The sequence below is a fragment of the Schistocerca gregaria genome, unplaced genomic scaffold (assembly GCF_023897955.1).
Source record: "Schistocerca gregaria isolate iqSchGreg1 unplaced genomic scaffold, iqSchGreg1.2 ptg000981l, whole genome shotgun sequence".
Lineage (NCBI taxonomy): Eukaryota > Metazoa > Arthropoda > Insecta > Orthoptera > Acrididae > Schistocerca > Schistocerca gregaria.
The window spans coordinates 14,068-39,260 of NW_026062332.1; the positions used below are offsets into that span (position 1 = coordinate 14,068).

At 36.5% G+C, this 25,193-nt stretch overlaps 10 protein-coding genes across 10 annotated transcripts; 6 read left to right on the top strand and 4 right to left on the bottom strand.

Moving 5' to 3' along the window:
* The first annotated feature begins 49 nt into the window (after positions 1 to 49).
* Positions 50 to 2,600, top strand: LOC126326243 (66 kDa stress protein-like). The gene is made up of 6 exons (XM_049995622.1): positions 50 to 105; positions 217 to 282; positions 389 to 510; positions 662 to 752; positions 863 to 1,010; positions 1,111 to 2,600. The coding sequence occupies exons 2-6, from the start codon at positions 270 to 272 to the stop codon at positions 2,516 to 2,518; spliced, it is 1,782 nt and encodes a 593-aa protein (XP_049851579.1). The 5' UTR covers positions 50 to 105; positions 217 to 269; the 3' UTR covers positions 2,519 to 2,600.
* Positions 1,982 to 4,135, bottom strand: LOC126326236 (uncharacterized). The gene is made up of 4 exons (XM_049995616.1): positions 4,072 to 4,135; positions 3,353 to 3,748; positions 3,237 to 3,285; positions 1,982 to 3,135 (listed from the first exon to the last, which is right to left on the bottom strand). The coding sequence occupies exons 1-4, from the start codon at positions 4,133 to 4,135 to the stop codon at positions 2,628 to 2,630; spliced, it is 1,017 nt and encodes a 338-aa protein (XP_049851573.1). The 3' UTR covers positions 1,982 to 2,627.
* Positions 4,136 to 4,291: 156 nt separating this feature from the next.
* Positions 4,292 to 6,341, top strand: LOC126326245 (T-complex protein 1 subunit eta-like). Its single transcript, XM_049995625.1, has 3 exons — positions 4,292 to 4,364; positions 4,563 to 4,823; positions 4,897 to 6,341. Exons 1-3 carry the CDS (start codon positions 4,350 to 4,352, stop codon positions 6,271 to 6,273), a joined length of 1,653 nt encoding a protein of 550 aa, XP_049851582.1. The 5' UTR covers positions 4,292 to 4,349; the 3' UTR covers positions 6,274 to 6,341.
* A 27-nt stretch (positions 6,342 to 6,368) lies between these two features.
* On the top strand, positions 6,369 to 9,858 carry LOC126326237 (uncharacterized). The gene is made up of 4 exons (XM_049995617.1): positions 6,369 to 6,624; positions 6,707 to 7,504; positions 7,577 to 8,086; positions 8,150 to 9,858. The coding sequence occupies exons 1-2, from the start codon at positions 6,369 to 6,371 to the stop codon at positions 7,495 to 7,497; spliced, it is 1,047 nt and encodes a 348-aa protein (XP_049851574.1). The 3' UTR covers positions 7,498 to 7,504; positions 7,577 to 8,086; positions 8,150 to 9,858.
* On the bottom strand, positions 8,975 to 10,134 carry LOC126326238 (uncharacterized). The gene is made up of 2 exons (XM_049995618.1): positions 10,045 to 10,134; positions 8,975 to 9,985 (listed from the first exon to the last, which is right to left on the bottom strand). The coding sequence occupies exons 1-2, from the start codon at positions 10,132 to 10,134 to the stop codon at positions 8,975 to 8,977; spliced, it is 1,101 nt and encodes a 366-aa protein (XP_049851575.1).
* A 1,657-nt stretch (positions 10,135 to 11,791) lies between these two features.
* LOC126326239 (uncharacterized) lies at positions 11,792 to 12,670 on the top strand. The gene has a single exon (XM_049995619.1). It carries the CDS (start codon positions 11,792 to 11,794, stop codon positions 12,668 to 12,670), a length of 879 nt encoding a protein of 292 aa, XP_049851576.1.
* Positions 12,671 to 14,542: 1,872 nt separating this feature from the next.
* LOC126326233 (uncharacterized) lies at positions 14,543 to 15,319 on the top strand. The gene is made up of 3 exons (XM_049995610.1): positions 14,543 to 14,838; positions 14,948 to 15,060; positions 15,159 to 15,319. Exons 1-3 carry the CDS (start codon positions 14,681 to 14,683, stop codon positions 15,317 to 15,319), a joined length of 432 nt encoding a protein of 143 aa, XP_049851567.1. The 5' UTR covers positions 14,543 to 14,680.
* LOC126326232 (CCR4-NOT transcription complex subunit 11-like) lies at positions 15,285 to 17,532 on the bottom strand. Its single transcript, XM_049995609.1, has 6 exons — positions 17,304 to 17,532; positions 16,822 to 17,167; positions 16,422 to 16,597; positions 16,253 to 16,340; positions 15,851 to 16,179; positions 15,285 to 15,725 (listed from the first exon to the last, which is right to left on the bottom strand). Exons 2-6 carry the CDS (start codon positions 17,158 to 17,160, stop codon positions 15,407 to 15,409), a joined length of 1,251 nt encoding a protein of 416 aa, XP_049851566.1. The 5' UTR covers positions 17,161 to 17,167; positions 17,304 to 17,532; the 3' UTR covers positions 15,285 to 15,406.
* A 134-nt stretch (positions 17,533 to 17,666) lies between these two features.
* On the bottom strand, positions 17,667 to 19,426 carry LOC126326241 (lysine-specific histone demethylase 1B-like). The gene is made up of 3 exons (XM_049995620.1): positions 19,387 to 19,426; positions 19,227 to 19,315; positions 17,667 to 18,893 (listed from the first exon to the last, which is right to left on the bottom strand). Exons 1-3 carry the CDS (start codon positions 19,424 to 19,426, stop codon positions 17,667 to 17,669), a joined length of 1,356 nt encoding a protein of 451 aa, XP_049851577.1.
* A 1,596-nt stretch (positions 19,427 to 21,022) lies between these two features.
* On the top strand, positions 21,023 to 23,980 carry LOC126326242 (uncharacterized). Its single transcript, XM_049995621.1, has 2 exons — positions 21,023 to 21,153; positions 21,531 to 23,980. The coding sequence occupies exons 1-2, from the start codon at positions 21,116 to 21,118 to the stop codon at positions 23,809 to 23,811; spliced, it is 2,319 nt and encodes a 772-aa protein (XP_049851578.1). The 5' UTR covers positions 21,023 to 21,115; the 3' UTR covers positions 23,812 to 23,980.
* The last annotated feature ends 1,213 nt before the right edge of the window (positions 23,981 to 25,193 follow it).

Sequence of the window (25,193 nt, forward strand, 5' to 3'; positions counted from 1 at the left end):
GGTAAACCAAAGACTAAATATTTCTGATTCACAAATAAAAAAACTGAGAGCGATCAAATATCTTAACTCGATCAAATGCACGCATATATATCTACATATCTAAAAGTATGAAAAACTCATTCAAGTAGTATAACCTACCCGTAATTGATATATATCAATAGCAGTCTTATTTACAACAAACTAACAAAAATTTTTGCTTTTGTGTATTTTTTTTAGTTGTCTAATTACTGTCTAGATCAATTCGTTCTAGTCAAGTTTCTCTTCTATAAATGACGACTCTCAGTACGCCTGAACTTATTCGCTCTAAAAGCCCTAGCAAATCTTCATTCACCGAAACCAATTGTGAATCATAAATCCTGACATGAATTTTCTCCTTTAATACGTAAAGAACAAATATATGCTCCAGTTCCCCAGCCATCTCGCGCGCGCTCTATACATATTGGAGGGGACCCTAAAGGGATTAATATTCTATACTGTGTAAGCAATTCTGTGGTTATTCGAAGTGTGAAGGTTAGTGGTACATATAGTATACATATATACGTGTATTATATCGCTCAATAATATCGCATAAGAAGGATTGCTTTATTCGTAGACCTTTTTGCTTTACGAACGCAGTTCTATTGATTTCGAACATTTTTCTAACGTATAACTTATTCTCAAGGATATCTCAAAAGCTGAATTGTACCAACAACATTCATATAATCCAACCATTGCAAGATATTCTCCAAGTGGCTTTTACATAGCTTCGGCCGGTACGTATTTGCTAACCGAATTAAATAGAAGTGGGATTTAGAGCGGAGATAAGGTGTCATGACTAGATTTAACCATTACTCAACGCTTTTTTTTTTTATAAAATGTACAGATTCGAATGGAATGGTTCGTATATGGGATACAACTCAGGCCGAGCATATCTTGAAATGTGAATTTCAGCTCCTTGCAGGACCTGCGACGGATATGTGCTGGACAGATGATAGCAAACGCCTTTCAGTCGTTGGCCAGGGAAGGGAAAAGTATGTGAATATTAAGTGTCCTAAAACTGTGTACAGCAGTAGTATGTGTCACTCAGTTCTCGCTTGAAATAGGATTGTTTTAACCTTTATTTTTGCAAAGATTTGGCGTGGTCGTTGCCTTTGATACAGGTGCAAGCGTGGGAGAGATTACAGGGCATAGCAAAATAATTAATTCTGTAGACCTGAAACAAAGTCGCCCTTATCGATTAGTTACGGGTTCGGACGATTTGAACGTAAATTTCTTCGAAGGACCTCCGTTTAAATTTAAAAAATCAAATAAGTTGCATCAGCGATTCGTAAATTGTGTACGTTTCTCTCCCAACGGTGAACGATTCTTGAGCGTAGGGAGCGACAAAAAAATAGTTGCGTATGATGGTAAAACAGGCGATGTTTTACGTGAAATAGAAGATGCACACAAACTTGGTATATATTCTGTAGCATGGTCACCTGATTCAACCAAGTTTGTCACAGCATCTGCCGACAAGTCGGTTAAGCTGTGGAATGCATCAGATTTCTCTTTATTGAAAACGATTCAAATGGGAGAAGACATTGATGATCAGGTACTTGGGTGCATCTGGAATGGGAATCAAATTGTAACGATCGCGCTATCTGGATTCATTACGTTACTAGACCCAGAGAGTGAATCGAAAAAAATCGTTCGTGGTCATAACAAACGAATCACTGCTTTAGCATACGATAGTTCTAATAATAAGATCTATTCAGCCGATTTCAGTGCACGGATGTTAGAATGGAATGTAGAGAGTGCTGAGACAAATGTCTTCACAGGAAAACCACATGAAAACCAGATATCTGCACTTTCGGTTGCAGATGGTCAGCTATATTCAATTGGTATGGATGATGCCCTGAAGGTGAGCTCTATCGCGGAAAAAAAATGGGGAGAATCAATCCCACTTGACTTGCAGCCTGTGGGTCTAGCTGTTTGCGCAGGACAAAATGTATCTATTGTTATAGGCGGAACATCTATATTGATTGTCAATGGCACGAAAATTGTATCTAGGACGTCTGTTGAATACGATCCATTATCTGTTGCAGTTAATCAAAAGGGCGATGAAATTGCGGTAGGAGGAAAAGACAAAAAAATCTATGTCTACTCATTGGCCAATAAGTCAAATGTTACTCAAAAATACGTTCTATCTGAGCACTGGGGTGAGGTAACTGCATTGAGTTATTCCGGCGAAAATAAGCTAGTATCAGCAGATTCAAACCGTGAAGTTATTGTTTGGGATGGACAAAAGCGCCTGGTTGATAATTGGGTATTTCACACTACGCGTATCAACTCGGTTGCCTGGTCACCAGATAATGTTCATATCGCCTCTATCAGTACCGATTCAAATCTAATTATATGGAACGTATCTCAGCCAAACAACCATGTGATCTACAAAAATGCGCATCATGGAGGGGGAACTGAGGTCACTTGGATTAACTCGAATACAGTTGTTACAGGGGGTCAAGATTGTGCCCTCAAAGCTTGGACCTTCGGTGGCTAATGTAGCGAAAATACATATCTCAAAGCACCAACAGCTTGTTTGTTCTTAAAAGTAAACCCACAAAGCCTTTAAAAACCTAGGAGATATTCCAATATTTTTTTTAATAATTTCATACCATCCTTAATGTTTCTTGTATTACCGCTTGATTTCTAGACAGAAGAGAGATTGTTTTCAGTGAATCTAATTTAACCTGTCCGGGAATAAGCCATAGAAACCATGGCCTTGAACATTGGATACCAAAGAATTTCTCAAAATGGTAGTTAGGACCTCTGTCGTAAGGATTGTCAAAAGCTTGATCAGACTCCGTTTTTTGATAGTGATTTTCGATTGACGTTTTTCCAGAAAAGAAAAGATAGAATTGCTGAGTAGTCAGGCCAAGAAGGGCAGCCAGAAGTGTACTAGACAAGATGAAGGAAAAAATGACGATGGTCCGAGAACAACAACTAGACCAGTAGTAATCTGAGCTAAGCGCGTTGATAAATGGCAGGAATGCCAGCGAAGAAAAGTAGATAGAACCAAATGTCAAGTAAAGGTTCAGTAATATAAAAAAATGATGATTGTGTTCACCCACGCAATTCCAAATCCAAGGACAGTGGTGATCCATAACTGCGATACACCTGAATAAGTTGAATGAATGAAAAATGCAATGCATTTAAAGAGGTAAGCCAAATAGAAGAAATTTTTCTAAAATGGTACTATTTTACGAAACAAATTTTACCGTTTACAGATATGGCAATGATGCATCCTATTCTCTTTGATAATTTGACCTGAATAAAAAAATAAGTCTTTCTTGAAAAATCAATGCTGAGAAATGTAAATTGAAACAGAGCATACAAAACTTGCAATAGCGCAGAACTTGTCCAGATATTTTAAACGTTTGGATCTGTAATTGGTGAAACTGATCTGCTGAAATTCTTTGTGTGTCAAGGGGTTTAGGTAAGGCAAGCACGCTAGCGAAATAATTCCAAAAAATAGCAGCTGCTAAATAGATAGAAACAAATATATTTAACAAATTCTGAAGTTTAAATTCTAAAACTGGTTTGTCGTTATAAAGCCAAGGTAAGATGCAATAAAAGTAAATATATATAATAAACCAGATAGCAGTAGTCCCAAAACAAACAAGAATTGGACCCAAAAAAGCAAGTAGGCGATTGAAGCTAGTTTCCCAAAATGCCCAAAATCTCGATGAGGTAGTACACATAAATTTGAAGCCGAATAGTCTTAAATGAACTATGAAAATAAAATTAGAACAGAAATACCAAAAACTTTATTTTCACAGCCCAAATAACGCTTTTAAAAAGTAGACGCCTTTTTTCCCAGTACACGTGTTATTGCTATAATAGCAAAAACATGGTAAAAATATAGAAATATGAAAAAGCTAATACTTGAGGAAAAGTAATTTCGAATGTACAAATGTACAGGAGAAAAATGGTAGTACAAAAAATTAAAAATATATTAGACTGTGGAAAAGAGTTCTTTTTGCTGAAGTATTATGTGAAAGGAGGGATTTAAAGATAGTTAGTCGGAAGTTTAAGAAGCCACTTTATAACAACTAAGAATAGCCAAAAGAGGCGGAAAATTGAAGTTTAAGATTGAGGCTGAAGAAAAAAAAGGCATCACTAACCAAATGATAGACAAACAATTATGGAGGCAAGTTTAGGAAAGGTGTCTAAAAAATTCTAGGCTAAAATGAAGTGATACAAAAAACAATCGAGAAAATTAGTCTTAGAAAAAGACATCATCCGAAGATAAAAAAATTGAAATTTTAAGAATTTTCTTTTCGTTAAGCCTATTTACGCTTCCCATTTGCTCCTTAAACATATACAAAAAAATGAGTGCAATGCTAGTATGTAATAAAAAGCCTAATGACTCAAATCGGAATGCGAAATTCGGGGTTTTTGAACAGCCTAAGGCATGGCAGGCCGTATCTGCTTTTTTGCCTTAGTCAGGTCAAAAGGAATAGCTGATATCATGGCTTGTCTAGGCAATAATAAAACACTTGCAATCTTGTTACATTAACTGCGTCTAATCTCTAATTTATTAGCAACCCGGAATCATCCTTCTGCGCGAAGGCACAGATACGTCTCAAGGGGTGCCCCAGCTGATCAGCAATATCAATGCCTGTGAATGCATAGTAGATATAGTTCGTACAACACTCGGTCCATTTGGTATGGATAAGCTCATTCATAGTGAGGGAAGCAATTCAACTGTTACAAACGATGGTGCCACCGTCTTGCGAATGCTCGATGTAGTTCACCCGGCCGCGAAAACTTTAGTTGAAATTGCGAAATCTCAGGATTCAGAAGTACGTGATCTCAAAACCTTTTCTTGCACAAAATTGGATGATAAAAATGCGTACTTACGATGGCTTTTATCAGGTTGGAGATGGGACCACATCCGTAGTGCTGTTCGCAGGGGAGTTGCTGAAGGAAAGCAAAGCATTTATAGATGAAGGAATGCATTCTCAAGTAATCATCAAGGGCTTTCGCAAGGCATGCTTGCTGGCTAAAGAAAAAATTAAAGAACTGGAAGTTAAGCTGCATATTGGTGATGAGCAAGAGCGTCGCAAACTGTTGATGAGATGTGCGGCTACCCCTCTTTCTTCTAAGCTTGTAGCCGGTCAGGCAGAATTTTTCAGTAACATGGTAGTCGACGCAGTCGAAAAGTTGGATGAGGATTTGGACCCTAAAACGATTAGCATTAAAAAAGAGGTGGGAGGATCATTGGAAGATAGTATTTTTGTAGAAGGAGTAGCGTTCCAAAAAACCTTTAGCTATGCTGGATTTGAACAGGCTCCTAAAAAAATTGTAAATCCGAAAATTGCCCTTTTGAACGTAGAACTTGAAATTAAGAAAGAAAAGGAAAATACAGAAATTCGTATTACGAATGTATCTGATTATCAAAAATACGTGGATGCAGAATGGAACATTCTTTACTCAAAACTTGACTCATTAATCTCTACAGGAGCTAATGTTGTCTTGTCTCGCCTAGCTATTGGTGACTTAGCAACTCAATACTTTGCTGTCAGAGGCATTTTTTGTGCAGGGAGGGTTCCAGATGCAGACTTACAATGCCTATCAAAAGCTGTAGGGGGATCGATTCAGAGCTCAACTAACAAGATCGAGCCACATATGTTGGGGCATTGCGGGCTGTTTGAGGAACGCCAAGTAGGTGGAAATCGATACAACTTTTTCACTGAATGTCCAAAAAGCAAAAGCACAACTATTATTTTAAGAGGGGCTGGTGACCAGCTTATAAACGAAGCAGAACGCTCCCTGCATGATGCAATCATGGTTGTGTTAAGAACATCTAAATACAGTTCGGTCGTCGGCGGCGGCGGTGCTATCGAGATGGAGCTGAGCAAACATTTACACGAATATGCTCGTACGATTCCTGGGAAACAACAAATGGTTACAAACGCTTTTGCCAGGGCGCTTGAAAGCATACCCAAACAGCTCGCAGACAACGCCGGGTTAGATTCGACAGATATACTCAATCAGCTAAGGAAGGCACACGCCGAAGGAGGAACATGGATGGGAGTCAATCTGTCATCTGCTTATACAGGTAATTCCCATATATCGAATAACTTCGAAAATTACATTTGGGAACCGAGTCTGATTAAGCTGAATAGCATTGAAGCTGCTACCTCAGCTGCATGCACCATTTTGAATGTGGATGAAACCATTAAACATCCACGCCTCGAAAATGAAATGCCAAATCCAAGAGGAGTTGGTGGCATGCAAATGCCACATTAAAATAACCGATTAATCCTATCCTGTTGCCGAATAATAAAAAAATTTACAAAACACATTATTTTTTCTAACTGCATGTACATTAGAAGTGTCTTGACATGTCACAAAATGGGCGGAATATTAGAATTTCATTTCTATCGTCCCTCGGATTTCAAAATATAAAAGAAATCGTCGAAAGCCAATTAAGGCCAAATATAATAGGCATGAAAAAAAACGACAACTTTTACCCCAGACTTTTTAAATACCAACTTACCAGTCACTTTTTCCCTCCAGATGTCGAACATTTAAAGAGGATTTCACTTTCCTATGGTATCCTTCTGACACATCGAAAAATTTTGTGGAAAGTGTTTTTAGGTAAAACGGCTCTTTTTAGCGTGTGGAATAATATATAGCGCACTGTATGCATAAGAATTGCTCATGTTCGTTTTCTTCTTAGGTCTTTGGTGTCCTTATAGAGTTACATGGGAATTTTTGGACCAGCAGAGAAACATTAAGTACTCAGAGCTAAAACGAACTGCAATTCTGTTGATGGAAGACACCAACATCGACAAATCCTTCGAATCATTTTCCAATCAAAACCTGGGTCATCAAATCTCGATTTTTAATGACATGTACAAAATTCAGCATGCTAAGCTAAAAACAAACTTTTTCGACTCAAGCGAGTTCTGCTTGGGACAAAAATGCTTTGATATGATATTCGAAGTTTTCTACCAAATCCCATTTGAAACAGCAGCAGACCGTTACGATTGCCTTGTAAACTTCTTACATATTTTTCGCTCATCTCCTAATATCAGTTCTTCTGAAGGCGTCAAAACAGTTATACCACAAATTCTGAAAAAATCCCAGGTGCTTATAAAAAAAAAAGATATAATACTGTTTCAGCATCTTAAGGCCATAAATTCTCGATGTATAGAACAAGCAGCTAAAAAATGGCTGAGCACTTTCTTTGTAACTTGTTTTTCGGATATTATTTTTGTATGGGATAGATTTATAGCATCATCTATCATTCACTTCTGTTCATGCCTGATATATTGTATCATCGTCTTGGAATGTAGATCCACATTGCTCGAAATAACGGATTATGCAGCCATCGAAAGTTTCCTTTTAACTTGGAAATCTCCGGAGTCATCAAAGAAAATATTACCAAAAACACTAAAATTGTACAATGAAGTTACGAATAATATACTAGATTTTGAAGAAAACCGTGCAGTCGATAAGAAAAGGTAATAGTATGGTACGGCCTTCAATAAAAAATAGTAATTACGGTAAACGGGACTGACTTTTGAATAACCTTACGAATAATAAGACACTAGACAATAAAACGAGTTTTTTATTTGAAATATTGAACAAGCTCAGAAAAAACTGGAGGACACATCTCCATTAATTATTATCTATTAAAGAAGAATATAAAAATGGCACGAATCAATATGACATCAAGGACTGAAAAAAAATCAGGGCGGTATATGCTAAAGATCTACCAAACCTTATCCAAAGATATAATTGGCATTTTGAAAGATTATGTACATAAAAAAACTTGCGGCCCAAACTATACGAAATTTCTTAATTGAGGGCAAAAAAAAATTAGCCGTTATTATTATTCATATCAATTTCAATATCTGTTCAACTAATGGCGTCAAAACTTTACAGAAAACGCAACCGAAAGCGCAAATTGAAGTTTATGCAAGGGAATAAAGAGAAGGAAATCTGTGAAGTAACAATTTCGCCTGAACAAATATACACCTCTACAAACTTGATTAAATCTTGTGGTATTTATCTTCTCAACACACTTATTATACTCTTAAATAAAATTTTCTCTGTTACGTACCTAGGCTCACCTAATTTTTTTATGCCTCAAAAAATTCTAACAAATTTCATTCAGATACTAATTTTTCTCTCGCAAATATTAATTACACCCTTGGTATTGTTAACAAAGGCAGAATTTAAATTTGTCGAATTGACTCCAGAACCAGAAGATCAATGTATTCAACTCTCTAAAAAAATTACTGACCTAGAAATAGAGCTCAGACATATTCGAGCTGATGTCAGCTTGTCACTAAAGCTTCTACAGAAGCATATATTCAATATCAACGAAAACAAACTTGTATCAGGCTCTTCTGTGTGCGATATCTACGTACCAAGACCTCCTCCTCTCCCATACAATAACTCACAGAAGCACAATAAGCCTACAGCGATTAACAATCCTGATCAACCTGTGTATAGCGCCAGCAAAACAGTTAAAAAAAATGAGCAGCTCAAGAAAACTGGAATTGAAATTAATTTGGCTGAACTTTTACTCGTATCAAGCCAACTAAGAAGAACTAAACTGCCTAAAAGTGAAGTTGAAACAGTTATATAATTATTACCTTGAAGCATGCCCTATATATGACATCAAGTGAATTATATTTTTGAAAGTAACAAGGTTTTTGCATGCCAAAACAAGAATGAATTTATTATAGAAGTACCTCTAAATTTTGAGCTGAGCTTCTGGTAATGCATTATGTAAATATTGCAAAAATACTCACATTTATTATCCAAGTAACACGACAGACAGTGGAAACAGTAAATCTTGCTTCATACGTCCAAAAAAGGTTAGGTTACCAAAAAAATACAAGGCAATATATATAAATTTTCTTGATGAAAATTTAAGTCCAAAACAGAAAACTCGGATTGATTTATGTTGACATGTACTACTTTCCCTTTTTTATCACGATGGTCGATCAAAACTAATGTTGATATCTAAATTTTTCCTGTGCGGATCAGTTTCATCTAAGCATTGAAGACGAATACTATTCATTACAGCCGAGGCTGCTTCTAATCGAGACGAGAAAGACAGGGCTTGCGCCTTTTGTATACTTGGAGTTAATTCATGACAGCTCACCGTGTTCAGTTCACGTAATAAGCCGTTAGTTTTTGATGTAAGCTCATCTATTTGAAATTTTACATCAGCAGTTGAAGAATTGTCTGTCTCTAATTGCCCGCCGGTGATTTGATCAGTACAAGTATCTTCGAATACAATGTCTTCGTATTCATTATGATCAGCTTCATCTCCAGAACCAGACGGAAATATTGGTCCCTCAGTATCTAGATTTCCTGAATTTTCAGCTGAATAAAGAGGATTAAATTTGGCCAATAATTCTCGATCTAAGTCTAAGACAGAGTACTTTTCTGACCTAAGAATTGATTCAGAATCATTCAGGACAAGCCGACATCGATGGAATAGCGTTCTCAGATAATTTAGATGTTGACGACTGCTCAAAGGAGGGTTGCTTGAAGGCCCTTCAGATGATGACACAATGTGAAATGTAACGTTTCTTTTTTTCAATGAAGCAATTGCCAGTGTAAGCGGTTTGTGAAAAGACATTTTTTTATGCCAGGCCATAAGACTTGAAGCCATCGTACCAGCCAAGATCCTTGCATATTTGTTCTCAGATTTAAGTTTTGTTTGCAAAGTTTGGAGATAAGGTATGATGTCACAAATAGTATTCATATTAGAACACTCAAGTATGAATTCTCTGACAAGATGGCTGTGCCTGAACAAATGATCGAGCAGTTTCCAGGATAAAAGATATTTTGTATATGCTAAAGAAATTTGCTGTGGATGTTTTTTTGTGCTTAAAATTGGAATGCTCCTTTTTAATGAAGAAATTTTGCTCCAAAGATAATCAAGAGTTTCTTCTAAAACCCATTTTCTTTGTTTGATTAGAGCTATGATGTCCTGAAGTTAACTTGTGAGAAGCACATTTTTACACTGACAAGGTAAATTAAATAACGAACTTTGACATGGTCAGGTTCTAGCACTTGCCTCCTAGTAGATATGGCTCTCTCGAGACATTCTGACAATTCAAGACGTAACGCGCGTTCCATCATATAACTTTAGATGTTATGATGAAGATCGTTACCAATAAAGATATAATGGCAATAAAATGCATTACATAATAAGTAAAAATAAATTGTACATGCAGAAATCATTTGTGTAAATCAGTAAACTGCATGCATAAATGAACGAAAGATTCAACATCAAATTACCACAAGCTTTGAAGCTAAAAAATCTAGCCAAGCAAAGACGTAGGTTAGAATGGCAGAAAATGTGTCTATATATTATGTTTCCTGTCATAACTTGGTGGATCTTTTCGGATCTTGAAAGAGTTGATCGCCTCTATAAAAAAGTGCGTAAGACACGAATCACTTACGATCTATAATATTAAAATAGCGCACGGGTGATATACAGACTCAAAAAATTTTCCTTTGCATAGCTCAATTAGCTAATGCGTTAATTGTTATAGTTTAAGCCATATGCGCCAGTCTCCAGAGAATGCCTAGATTCATTACCCCCTGACTTCACAGAACAGCTCACAGCTGGAAAGACCGTACAGGAAATTTTAGAAGACCACTACAAAGAAAAGGCTTAAATGTGCATTATACACTAACATGAAATTGTTTAGTGGATGTGGGACCAACGGTCTATTCATTTTCTATAAAGGAAGCGCTAGAAAAAGAGACTGCAATTATAAGTGTATATCGAATTTTTAATAAACACACACGTATCCACACGTGCACAAAACTTAACAGATCTAAAACGTAGTACTCCCTTAGACCTTTCAGCGTCTAGCGAATATTTCTGTTTTTGCAGCTAGCATGTAAATGATTAAAAGTAAATAATTTGAGGCCAAATTCCGGATACATAATTGAGCGTATGTTTTTTAATTTTGATGTATAGCCTATATAACGCAACAACTGAAAAGCATGGAGCAGCAATTCGGACAGAATTTTAATAGAAAACACTAAAGCGATAGAAGAAGGGGTTTTTTATTAGGTTATACTTTGAAAAGTTAGGTGATCACTCACTTGTCTTGGTAGCATGATAATTTAAAAAGCAATCATAGTAATACCACAATGTACAAAATTCATTATATTTAAAGACAATTTTATCAAAATTTTGATAAGCAAAAAAAATAATTGGCTTAAAAAAATATGCTTAAGCCGGGACTCGAACCCGGTTCGATCGCGTGGGAGGCGAACATAATACCTATATACTACTTAAGCAGGTGTTATACTTAAATTCACAATATTTCACTTTAATTTTTTAAATATACTGAATCGAAGTGTATAGAGCAATTCTGCTTTACTGTTCACCGACATAAACTAACGAGCTGGCTTGGTAGGCTTCCTGTTGCTTTCACATGCATTCCAATACTAGATGCAATAAGCATACACTTATTCTGCCACCAATGCAAATATTTTAAAAATTTGATTTTTCTGTTAGTGTTATAGAATTAGGCCTTCATATGTTTAGAATTAACGGAACATGGGAAATAAAATAGTATTCGTCGTAAGTGAACATTTTCTATATTTGGAAACATTTTAACTCTTCATCAGAATACAATCACCTCAATAAAAAAATGCGCATACATAAAATGTATTTATAAGCATATTCATTTTATGTAGACCAAAGATATGTGTGTACTGAACAAACTCAGATTCAAATTCTGAAGATAAAGTATCTATCTTTGGGTATCTAGTGATGGTCAACGATACCGATGACGACATATGTTCGACTGTAGATGACATAGAGAAGTACAAAGCAAAATTTCGTAAGTTGTCGACTGCGCTTGATAAACTGATATTAGATGAAGTGGAACCAATATCGGCTGCTCGGTTAAATGCGCTATTTGATCGATGGATCCAGGTGAAAAAAACGTTTGAAAAAATGTGCTTTTGGCTTTCAGAGTTTGACTTGAAACAATATCAAGGTGAGATTGATGCACTAGAAGGAAGGTTAGCAAAAATGCGAAAAATCCATTTTTCTTTCAAGCATAAGATTGACCTGATTCAAAAACCTTTGAAGGAGAGTTGTATAGAAGCAAAACCTGATGGAAACAGTAACAAAGAACAAATAAGACATGGAACGATCGAAGGGGTGACAAACGAAGAAATTGTCTTAGATAATCAGAGCAGGCACCTGAATGATCACGGTGCTCAAAACTATGTATTGAACCGCCTCGAAAATTGTGTTGTCTGGATACTAGATGAGATTTTTTCACTAAAACTAATGAATTTGAAAAACTGCAAAGTTTATGCCATACCAATCAATGGAAGTGTTTTGGTAGAAAAATGTGAGAAAATCACATTGCACTTGGCCGCCAGACAATTGAGAATTCATGAGACAAAATACGGCGATTTTTACATTTGCACGCACACCTTTCCGGTGATAGAAAACTCGAGGCATCTGAGAGGAGCGCCATATAACTTGAAGGGAGAAAGAGTAAAAAAATTATTGCAAAAGTACAGGCTCAACACGGAGAATGAATCTTGGAAGCACGTTCGTGACTTCGGCTACTCAGAGCCGAGCTGGACAGTTATCCCGCAAGATCAAATAAAAGCCGTTGAAAAAGAAATGTGAAAAAAAATGTTATGTAAAAGAGAACAGAAAAACTAAAAAATTAATATACATACAGTCGCAGAGAGATTTATAGTGTACATCTGAAAGTGGGACAAGCGATGAGAATACTGAGAACGAAATTCCCATCTACTTGGTGGAGTAACAACTGTTCAGAATAGATTTTATCAGGCTCAAGCTAGTTGAAAGAGATGGCTCTAGTTTGGATTGTTTTCTAGCCTGGACTAAGTCATCAAAAGCTAGCTTCAATAACGGGTGGTAATTCCCAGTACTGAGAATTTGTTGAACATATAAGTACAAATCTAGCAGCTCTTTTTGCGAAATTTTTTTCTCTTCATTGATAGATGCAGATGTGATGTCTGCAGTCTGATTGCTATTCAATCCGGTCAAATACAATGCAATTCGGCATAGCGCACGCTGAGCATAGACTGCAGAGATTTGAGATTGATGAGCAGATGCGGCTTCAGCTGTTACGCAATTGGAAGACTGAGAAATGTCTGCGTGTTCTAAATAATGCGTATAATCATCTACGGCTTTTTGATAGTCTTCCATGGCATTGAAGCACTGAGCGCGGATCAGTGTGGCTTCTGGAATGTTCGATGAGCTAGTAAGTGCTTGTTCACAGTCTATCATGGCATTTTCTATATTTCCAATACGAAGGTAAGCAGCTGCGCGCTTGATAAATGCATCACCCAGGCGGTCAGCGTGAAAAAGGATAGCTTTGGTTAACGCATTAATGCATGCGGGAAAGTCTTGCATAATATACAAAACAGTCCCATACGATGCCCAGCAGTTTCCATCCTCTGGACGAAGCAGGAGTGCCTTTTCGTAAACTTCAGATGCTTCTCGGTATCTACCGGAAAGTATCAGGCATTCAGCCAATGCAACATGTACCGAGAACGTTGGCGTGGTCTTATGGTTGAGTGCTAGCACTTGGCGATATACATCAGCCGCAAGATCACACCTTCCCAAGAGGGCGTGGCATTCTGCAAGTCCAATCATGGCTGGAGAGAACTGAATTGGTGTAAGCCTTTGAATATTTAAAACAAGGCCAGAAACAGGCCTAACGAGTCAAAAAAAATAACGAACATTCGAATTTTTCGACAAAATCTGACTGAAACCGTCAAGAGCACGTTGATACTGTCCCATGCCTTTATAGCACGCGAATATGGCACTAAATGTCGGAACATGCGTAGGGACGAAAGCAACTACTGCATTATAGTCTTCAATGGCCAGCTCAAATTTTCCGTGCGTTTGAAGTAGATCTCCTCTTAAACTGAATGCTCTAGGGCTACTCCTGTTACTCGCCTGTATCGCCTTTGTGAAACAAGACAAAGCCTCTTCAAAATTCTCGCTATCTCGAGCCAAGATGCCCTTTCTGCACCATTTCTCCACGCCTTCTAAGTCGAGTTCCTTAAGTAATAAAATCAGCTCTGATCAATTCTTTCTCAGCCTAAACAACACTTTTTCACCCTAGCTTCAAGTATACAAAATTTCACACAAAAAAAACTTGCATACATGCGCCTGAGGACCTTGAAGATTCTCAAAAGGTCCGGAAGGAACTATTTGTGTTGATCTAGGTTTTTTGTCACAAAAATGACGACAAAACACATGCAAGTCAATCCTGTTCCGTAAAGTAGGACTCACGCTATAATTTGGTCCGGTAAATGGGTTCTTAAAAACGGATTTTTTCGCGAAAGCCAAAGTTCGCCTATTAGCCAAATAGAACATACGTCAAAAGTAAGAAACCAGATTAAAAAAAATTAAGTTATCAAGCGCCTCTTGTAATTTTTTATATAAAAACTAGCGCCAGCAAAACCTGAAGGAAAGATAGGACGCTGTCAACGGCTGGAACCTTTGTTTGAGAATGGCTTGTCAATTATAAATCATGTATACATCTCCTTTTTGCGTCTATTTTATCTATATTCTATATAAGCATTTCATTTTAAAATTTTTCGTAAAACTTCTCAGATCACAGTTTTTGACGCCTGTCCTGAACCTTAATGCCCCAAAATGGCCATGCGCAGATTCGGTTATCGCAAGGGATTTCCAAAACCCCGGACAGATACTGATTGGAATAGAATATGGAAGCAACACAAAATCAAACTACCCAACATAAAGTCATTGAAGCTCTTTCTCTCTGATAAAGGTCCCGGACATACTGGCATGCGGTACGGCTAATTTTTAATCTAAACAGAACGTATTTCGCAGTTTTTTACTACTAGACATTTATCTCATACTTTGCGACCCACGCTTCACTATCTAACAAAAGTTGCTTAGCCATTTTAAATCTTACATGCTTCCACCCATTCAACACTGGAATCCATTTATTAAAGTAGAAATAGAGAGAGAGACAACAAAATATATTCCCCCAGTCTTGCTTGTCGAACACAGTATGTTATTAGAAAAAGGCTAAGCTTATTTTGCTTTCATCGTTCTAAAAAGAGTAGGCGTTAACATAAAGTCCTCTGTTCGTATCCGGCTGTTATAGAGAATGGAGAATCAAACTCTTTCGACGCCAATAAAATTCACTCAAAAGATATTTTAGAATTCGTAAAAAATTTTGACAAATCCCAATTAACTGTTCCTACACAAGAGAAGCCAACAACCGAAACTCAAAAAAAAAATCAACAATCAGAAAATTTTAAATAGTATACATGAATAAATGCGTAGGCCAAAATCCTAAAAAATTCCAACTTGTCATTTTCAACGTCCGATATCGAAAGTTTGTGAAGCGAATCATTGAAAATGCTTTTTTAGGAGGCGGAACAGGTTTGCAGCTTCTTTTTCTTTTATGAAAGTCACGCAAAAATGTTCAACTTCAAATACGTCGCACGAACGTAAAGATTGGTTTCTGAGCAGTGTTTGTAAAAAAATACAACACATGGAAACCAAGTGGCGTTGATTGATCCCACCTGAGCTCATTTCGCACATCTTTATGCAATTCGAAATATAAAAGTGTAGATATTCGTGAGGAAATTCGACCACGGTCCCGAGACTAGCAATGACCTCCATTGATTGCTTGCTTATTTTCGTATTGACTAATGTCATCCAGAAACTAAAAACATGCAGCGTCAATAAAAATATGTGCTACCCACGCTTACTTACTAGTTGAGAAGTCTGTAAAAAAATTAACATAACAAGATCAGCTTTGAACCTATTATGCAGACTGGAATAACGTACTCTGATATAGACCTCAAGTCGTTTTTGTTATTCTGTATTTCCTGAATAAGTTGCACAAATGCTTGAGTAGCGAGTCTAGGATTTTTCTCCACAAGGTAGGGCAGTTTTTCAGGTGTTAAGTTGATTTTTCTAAAAAAACCGGGAGATTTTCTGAGTTCGGTAACTATATCGACTAACTGGCCTCTGTCGAGCGGTTTTTCGAGGGCCAGCTTAAATAAGCATATTTCCTCAATGTTCTCACACATATCCGGATCTAATTTTAGGTAAAAAGGCGACCTGGAATTGGTACTAATAAAGGAAATATCCATGCTAAATGTAATCCAAAGAATCTAAAAAAAAAAAGTAAGAAAAAACGCAGGCAAACAATATCTCTACTATAGAACCCAAAATTCAAAATACAACCTCATCCTGCCTAGGCTCCAAGATCGATGGAGTCGGTCTTACAAAGTATGGCTCTAAATAGCCAAGCTCAAGGCTTTCAAGGGACAACCTATTTTGTACAGAGGTGGTCAGAAAGAGCATACACAAACAGATTGGTCTACAAAATCTTAAGAGAAGCTTAAATTCGTACTTTTTTTCTTTTGATTTGGGATTTGGAATACGAACTTCAAATCTGAGTTTGGCAGCTTGAAATGCATTGGTAGAGGAAGGCTTGTCGAGGTCAGGGTTTGGGCTGTATTCCATATCATACTCGAAATTTTTGTTTGTCACCCATTCTATAACATCTGGAAGAGGTTTCCTGTACAACTGACAGTTTTGGACCATTCGTTAGAAATATTCGTGAATTCTGATAAAGCCGCTTCATCTTAATGTGGCAATTCAGTTGCTTTGACTTAGTATTGTAATTGAGCAGGGATTAAAAGGAAGTTGTGTCTCATGCAAAGAAACAGTTATCCTCTTACTAAAACTCAAAAAGTATCCTTCCTCCCTTTGACTTATTTATGCTACTTCTAAACACAAAATTGACATACCTCGTCTGGAATTCCTTGAATAAGGCAATGACAAAATGCCTTTTCCCAAGGTTCAAAAAAGCAAGCTGATGATGACTCTTGAGTATCCTTCAGAATACTAGGTAGAAAAAGATTTTCTGAAGATCCAGACCGTCCAAATTCATATAACAAATAATAAGCAACCACCTTTTGGTGTTTATTTATTAACAAGCCGTCAAGTATTAAAAAGTAAATGATATAGGTAGTGACAAAAATGTCACATTCCTGCACATTTCTTCTAAACAAAACAGAAGCGCTTTCTAGGGATTCTTGTTCTTCCAATATACTGATTATGAATTCTAACTGGTTAGCTGAAGTCATCTCTGGTCTGAAGAAGAGAAACCCGCGGTTAGTAAAAACGGCATAGTGTTATTTAACATGCACTTTCCTGATATAAGAACGAGGTGGGCTTTGTTAATTTCAGCTAATCTATGCATGGAACTGAATGAAAAAGTATATCATACAAATGGCTAGTTCTAGATTCGGCTTCCAAGGCTTAAGCAACCAAGATACGTTTTCAAATTTTTGTATATTGGAAAAATGTCTTTGACAAGCAGAAAGAACTCAATCTACTTAGGATAGAATATGGGTAGTAATCGGTGACTCAGAGAGAGTGAATAGTGACAAGGCTGCAAGAAAATTAGTTCATCAAAACAGGTAAAACTAGTACTGAAAACAAATGATAAAAAGAATGAATTGTATATCTAAAACTACAAATCACAAAAACCACGCTTGCATTTTTTAAATTTGGTAAAAATCAGCAGGCTGTACTAGCTATTTGCAAAATAACTTGGGTTAAACTATGATTTTTCATAATTATACTTCGGTTATTTGAGTGAATCTAAAGCCTGCATAGCAGCTTTTTTTCCAGTAACAAGCCCCGCATCCAAGGTCCCGAAATCCTGAGTGTAGGACGTAGCCTCCCCAGAAAAAAACAGGCAGTTCCATATTGGCTTTGCTAGTGTTTCTTTGTCACCTAGGCAGCCAAGTTTTGGATATGAGTATCCACCTCGAATGAATGGAGAATCCGCCCATTTGTATACAAGTCCTTTTAAATAGTATCGATGAGCCGGACTAGGGTCATTGAAATCGCCAAACATTTGATTTAGTTGGCTCAGAAAGTGGTGGATGACAGTTTCTGTATTGTCAATGGCTTCTACGGCACGTGAAGAGTCTCCTGTCAAAAACCCAACAACCACCCATGGTGCATCTGGACCTCTAAATGTCCCGCCATCTATCCAGAGCTCTGGTACAAAAGAGTCTCCACAAATGACCAATTTAATCTCGCTTGGCCAAAAGCGCTCTGAAAATTTAAGGAAAATCTTTGTTGCATGGTCCATTCCTATTCTACGGATTGCCTCTTGCTTTTCAATAGGAAGGGGCGGGTTAAATTGAATATCTCGATCCTTTAAAACTGTTAAAGGGACCGTAAGAATAACGCGTTTTGCTTCAACTGTTTCACCTAATTGATTAGTAAGTACAATCTTCTTCGGGTCAGTAACAGAACCTAAGACATCCAGCTGTTTCACTTGCCAGCAAAGAAGAATTTCTAAAGATTTTTTCAAATGTTCAATAATAACACGAAAAGATTGCAAAAGACGATAATTGCAATGATCTTCATTATCAAAAGAAGGGTCAAATTCAAGCGCTAATTCCTCTCTTGCCTCGTTGGTTCCAATAAGGTCAATCTGAGACCCACAATATTTACCCCATAGTGCGTCTGCTATTCCAATCACTCTCATAGGAACATGATGGTCAACTAGATATTGATGAAGACTAACATTGGAAAAAGTGTTACCTTGAGACGCAAGATCGTTCAAAACATGAATGAGCTTTTCCATATCATCATCTGGCTTATTAGAAGCAATCAGTTTGCATTCTCGATTAAACCAAAACCATTCATGACAAACGTCTAAATTTTTTCGATGTATGGAAGGGGGAAGAAAAACTTGGCAAAATTCCCAATTTTTTTCCCTAGCAAGCTGATATATAACACCTTTTCCATGGATGATTTCGGCTCCGAGGTCGATGGGCCAATCGGCAAAACCATCGACCTAGAGGAATTAAGCATTAGAATTTATTCTTTAGATTGAACGTAGAAAAATAAGTACAGCGAAAGTAAAATTACGTTTTAGCGGATCAATATCGGTTCTCTGTGCAAATATTCAAAAATGTTGTCCTCTAAAAAAAGGAACTATAGAAAAATATATATCTGGTGTCCAAGCTTTCGACATAAAAATTTTACATTCAATTGCAAATTTCGCAGCATATACATTACTCATTAAGACGTGAATAGCAAGATAACAACAAAAGTATCTACCATCGCATACTGTTATACTGTTTCCTATATGCCCGGATCCTGATCACGATCAAAAATAACTTCATACCTGCTTGATCCGCCCACCCACATAATCAGATGCTTCCACGACTAAACAATTTTTCCCGGCTTTTTTGATAGCGTTGGCTGCACACAAACCTTTCGTAAATTGGATTAGTAGATATGTACATAATGCTACAACGACTTCGCGAAAATAGCTATTCGCTTACCTGAGATACCAGCTCCAACGACGACAACGTCATAGATCATATTTTGGCTAACTAAGAGTATTATAAATGTGTCTTAAAAAAAATCTAAACTCTTCTGAATTATGAATTTTTACAAGCTGATTTGATGCACATTAATCGTGTATCGTTTTTACAAAAAAATCCAACATTTTAAAAGCTTGGCCTTGTTGTTACCAATGAAAGTACTGTCTCAAATTATCTTAATCGGTTCTTATCTGAATTATTCAGAATGCAATGAGGGCCGTATTGAACTGGCTTGTCATTTGGTGAGGTAAAATCTATATTTAAAAAGCTCAATAACATTTCAAACATAATGTTTTCTTTCAGTCAAAATGTCAAATTTTACTGTGCATTCATCAGGCGGTACTTTTCGACATTATCGGATGTATAAAAACGATACAAAAAAAACATGAATTCGGAATTAATATGCAAAAATACAACGTGTGTGTAAACATCTACAGCAAAATTTTTATTCTCCAGTAGTGAATAATTTTTTTCTTATTTCAAACTAACAGAAAAGCTGGATAACTTCAGAGATTTGATGACTTCAAGGAATGTCAATGCTGTGCCTTTAGCTTTTTGCGATATCAATATTCAAAACGCCGTTTAAATTGACATTTCGACCGACGGTTAACCATTGAATAAGCGTATAGCGTTGTAAATGCGAAGCGAGTCGACAGTTCTAGAGATGGATGAGGACATGTCATGATTATGAGAAAGAATTAAAAAATAATAATATGGTAAGACGAAATCGTATTCGAGTTTTCTGGAGGTCAACTTTGAAAACTTGCTATATAGTTTCCTTAACACACATAACTTCTATAAGCAGCTATTTTTGAATTATGGTTTTTTATTGTTGACACTGACTAACGCATTCAAGCTAATATGAAGCGGCAATAAAATTGCAGTGTCACATATTTTTTATAGGTAAAGGCATCATTTAGCGCTTCAATTGAGGCCTAGAATAATACAGAGCTACTCTTTGCCATTTGGTTAAAACAAACTTTAAATTATACTGGCCTTTTGCTTACTTAAAACATTTTGGTAATAGAAAAAACCCTCAGCGCTCCTATCTTCGATTCAAAGAGGATCAAAAAGATATGAATACAGTTTTGTCGTTTTCAATAGGGCTTGATAAATAAGAACCGCTAGCATGTTCAAAAAATCAGAGATTATAATAAGTAGCATTATCGTTGTTAACTAAGCTTAGATCAGTGCATCCGAAAATTTTAGCGGTGTTAAGATAGAATTAACAATTATTCAATATAGCAAATCAAATCCAACATTGTGTAAACACAAATATTTTGGCTCCAATTTATATTTTTTTAGTTTTCAAACTTGGCTTAAATAAAATTCCTTCACGCTAAGGTGCAAAGAATGAATTCAAACTATTCTCAAAAAATTTAGTTATTCCTTGACTGGTAAACGTTTTTCTAACTATGTCCTGATGTAAAAGAAAGGTGACCTTTTGATGTAGCAGATAGGATAAGTCGTATACGAAATGCTGAAAATGAAAAAATTCATATTGTCTAAATGAGCTTTCGTAGTGCAGGTTACTTAAAAAATTTTGTTTTCCTTCCTCTAAAAATATATTATTAAAAAAAGTTGTTAATGAATTAAAAATCTATGGTGCATAAAGAAGGGAAGATTAATATATTTAAAACATTCTTAGCTATCAGTTGCTACTTTCGCGCGGATATAGCCTTTTCACATGAAACCAAGCAATAATTTGTTTGTGGTTCTTATCCAGTATGTAATAAGGAACAAGAAGACAAAAATGACATATTAAAGTTTGCTTTAACAAGGTTAGCAAGACAGCCCGCTTTTTATAATTTTATGTTTACCATGAAAACACATATCAATACCACTGCGATTTGAAAAAATGCAGAAATGGTAGATGAATCTAGCTGTTTCATACCAAACATAGCTTTCAGAGTAAATTATGGTGCCTAATCCCAAATGCTAGGAGTATAGAATATCAAAAAGCTTCACTGTAAAAATATAGCCGAAATATATGGTCAAGCGAAATATGATCTGAATTTTGTTTGGGGATTCGCTCATCGTGTAGGTGTCAATATTTCCTATTATCTTAAAATGCGAATCTAAGACCATTTTTCATTGTCTAGGAGTAAAATCCCTTTCGATTTTCATTTAATCAATCATGCTGTCGACTGGTGCTTGAAAAGAAACATTAGCTTTAATAGAATAGCATCCAGAGAGTTTGCTTTAGAATTGGTCGTAGAAGAAGCGTTATCTCGTAATTGTAGAGAAGACCTGGTTATGCACATGAGGTCGATTCCCTATGCAGATTCAGTGACCGTATCATGTCTAGAGTTTTGTCCAGTCGATTCAGGCACAACATCAGCATTCCTTTCAATGTCAGGAATGGACCAAGGTTCTCTTATTGTTGCACTATCCCCCATCTTGGACGTAATAGTATCGTTTCCAGAGAGAGACCCAAATTTTAATCTGGAGTTATTGGAAATTTCTTCTTGCCCATCAAAAAACAATGGGCACGGAGATTCGACAATAGCCTCTGATCCACATAACACATATGTAAAATTTCAGTTCAGAACTTCAATCACTGCGATTTTGACCAAACTAGAGGAAGCCATTACTAAAATTAAAAAAGCATATCCGTATATTAAGCTTGTATTTTGGAAAAACACCATGCTTTTCACTCAAATTCCAAGAACTATACTTTACTACAGCGATAAATTGCGCTCGTCTAATCTGGAAAGTAAAACCTTATATCAAGGACTTCATAAGGACATATTGTATCACTGTAACTGTAAGTCTGTCCTTCAACTTTTCACGAAGTTCGCGAAAATTTTCGAATACCGGCTTGTTTCGTTTATCGAAAATCCAGAATCCACCTCAATACCCAATTTGCAAACCTATTTTAAGACTCTTAGACCTCAACAGCTTGAGCATACAATTGTCTTATACATAGATCATCCCTCTGGACCTAAAATCAGGTTCGGCTCCGAATGGCAGCCAAATATTCCTTTTACCTTTGATGATGCCTTGAACCTTAATAAAGAATCACACGTAATAGAATTCTTCAACTTGCTTGGGCACACCTTCAGAGACTTGACCGAAATAGGGTGCTTAGAAAAACCTATGCTAAATTACACTGCTAAAAAACTCAAGGTTACCCGTGACTACACGCGTTCTATTAGCCTAGTTCAACATTGGCTAAACTACTACATAGATTGCTACCCCTCACCTTGCCGTATCGAATCGGCAACTTTGGTTTCCTCCATATCCAACGTTTTTTGGATATCACATTCTAAAAAAAATACCACAAAATCCCAGTCCCCTTTACTACGTGAATTTCTAAGTACTAACCCGTCAGTTAGATATTTTGGTAGCGATGAACAAGAATTTTCAGATCCTGATAGCATAACCAACTTTCCTCCCAGCTGTGTTCTAATACTTACAATCGTCGCAAAAAAACTCCAGCTTTCACATCTCTCTGACATTTTAAAAGAACTCGAAAGATACTGCAGTTTCGACAATGTCTCAAATGTGCTGAAAGTCAGAACACTAGGCTCACGCTCGCATGCAACCTGCTCATTCGACGCTCTCGAAATTACGTTTTCATCTATTCTCAAGAAATCTTTTTTGTTAGAGAATTTACGTAGACTGTCTTTGCCTCCTTCTGTAAGCCTCAATATCCAAAAACGTAAATTGAGGCTGTCTTGTAAGCAGCTAGCAATCTTTGATATGGACTCAACCTTGATTCAACAAGAGTGTATCGAGGAAATAGCAGCTGAAGCAGGCGTTCCTGTAGAGGACATCAAACGCATTACCGAAATGGCAATGAATGGTGAAATGTCGTTTGATGAAGCTCTCAAAAGGCGAATATCAATGTTCGAAAATGTTTGTGCTTCCGCAACCCTCGAAAAAGTTCGGCGTAATGTCAAATTTACACCTGGTGCGAAGGCTATACTGAAACTATTTCGACAATTAAACATCCAAACTGCCGTTATTTCGGGGGGTTTCAAAGATATCGTGTCACACGTTCAGAAACTACTCGAAATAGATGAAGGATATTCAAACTACTTGGATGTTAACAAGATCGAAGATAAATTCACTGGAAAACTATTGGCTGACAAACCGCTAATTAACGCATTTGCAAAATTCAAATTAATTCATTTTATGAAAGTTCAAGAACAAGTTACGGAAAATGCAGTTCTCGCAGTTGCAGACGGCGCTAACGACCTATTCATGCTTTCTTCCGTCGGTTTAGGAATTGCATTTATGGCCAAACCGTTTTTAAAAAGAAACACATCCTATAATATAAATATAAATAATTTGCTGGTAGTTGCTTACCTATTAGGAATAACTACAGAAGACATCCGAGAAATACTAAAATCAGACCTTTCAATATTGAATGACTAAAGTTTAAGATTCGAAGCTAAGTTGTCAAGTACAATTATCGCTTGCAAACAATTTGCAGCCTCAAAAAATATGGGATGTCTAGAAGAACAACCGTTATTCAAGCTGTCTCTCCGTATCAGTAGCATCATTCGTACTCAATAAAATACAAAAATGTTCATTTCTCTTCATATTTCGTGCATATAACTTTTGTGCATATAGTTAGGTTTGTTAGTTCACCTACTGTGGTAAACCAGCTAGGAATTGCACGTTTAACAACAAATTTGTTCTGTCCATCTATCTTGAAATACTATTTTACTTCAAAATGCCAAGATTCAGCTCGCTTAGTGCCTTGACCCTAACAAACAATAGCACACATCACAGAATTCGAGCTCTGTTTTTCAAAAAATGTGTTGATATAATTCAGCAGCTCTCTATCTTTAGCTCAAATTCAATTATTCCTTTGCTGGAAACTTACATAAGGATTAGCACTGACTGATACAAAAAATAGAATGGGTCATAGCGGACTATTAAGCAAGCCATTACTAATTCAATTGCTCTGTTGCAAAATGTTGGCAGAAGAGAAATTTATGTAAATCAGTTTTTTTATCAAACGCATCTAGCCAATAATATTTAGATATGCAAATGTTCCTGCTTTATTTCATATTTTTTTGACAACATAATATATTCAGTTAAAAGGATTTAAGATGTCATAGATATAAGCACAATTGTTGTATTCGTAAAAGAAGTAATTAATAAGCACAATTGCTGTATTCGCAAAAGATGTAATTGATAAGCACAATTGTTGTACTCGCAAAAGGTTTAATTGATAAGCACAATTGTTGTATTCGCAATATTTAACGACTTTTAGAAATTCGCTCTTTCAAATAAACACTCTCATCTAGGTTTCTGCTAGGCGTATACGGGGTCGGTACAACTAAAGACTCATCAATATGACGGATGATGTAACGAGCTCTATCGGGCAGGATGCTCTGAAGCTTAAAATTACTGGACTAGAAGATTCTTCTAATTTAGAGCCCGTTGTTATTAACCCCGTTTATATGGCGTACTATACCTTTTTCTGGCCATACCCAACTTCTAGTTTAGTATACTTATGTGGCAGCTTCAACGGTTGGAAAAAAGAGAAGCCAATGTCCTATATAAATGACGTTCACTACGAGATGCGTGCACTCCGACCTGGTAGATATTTATACAAGTTTGTCGTCGATGGTAAATGGTATTTCGATATGAACAAGCCAAGTGTTAAAGATTCTGATGGAAACGTTAACAATGTACTTTTTATTCGTAGTTCAATGCAAAGGTCAAAAATACTTCCTCCTGGAAGACTTGAACTGCCAGTATCCTCCGAACCAGATGCACCTAACTTTTTCAAGGGTTTTTGTATA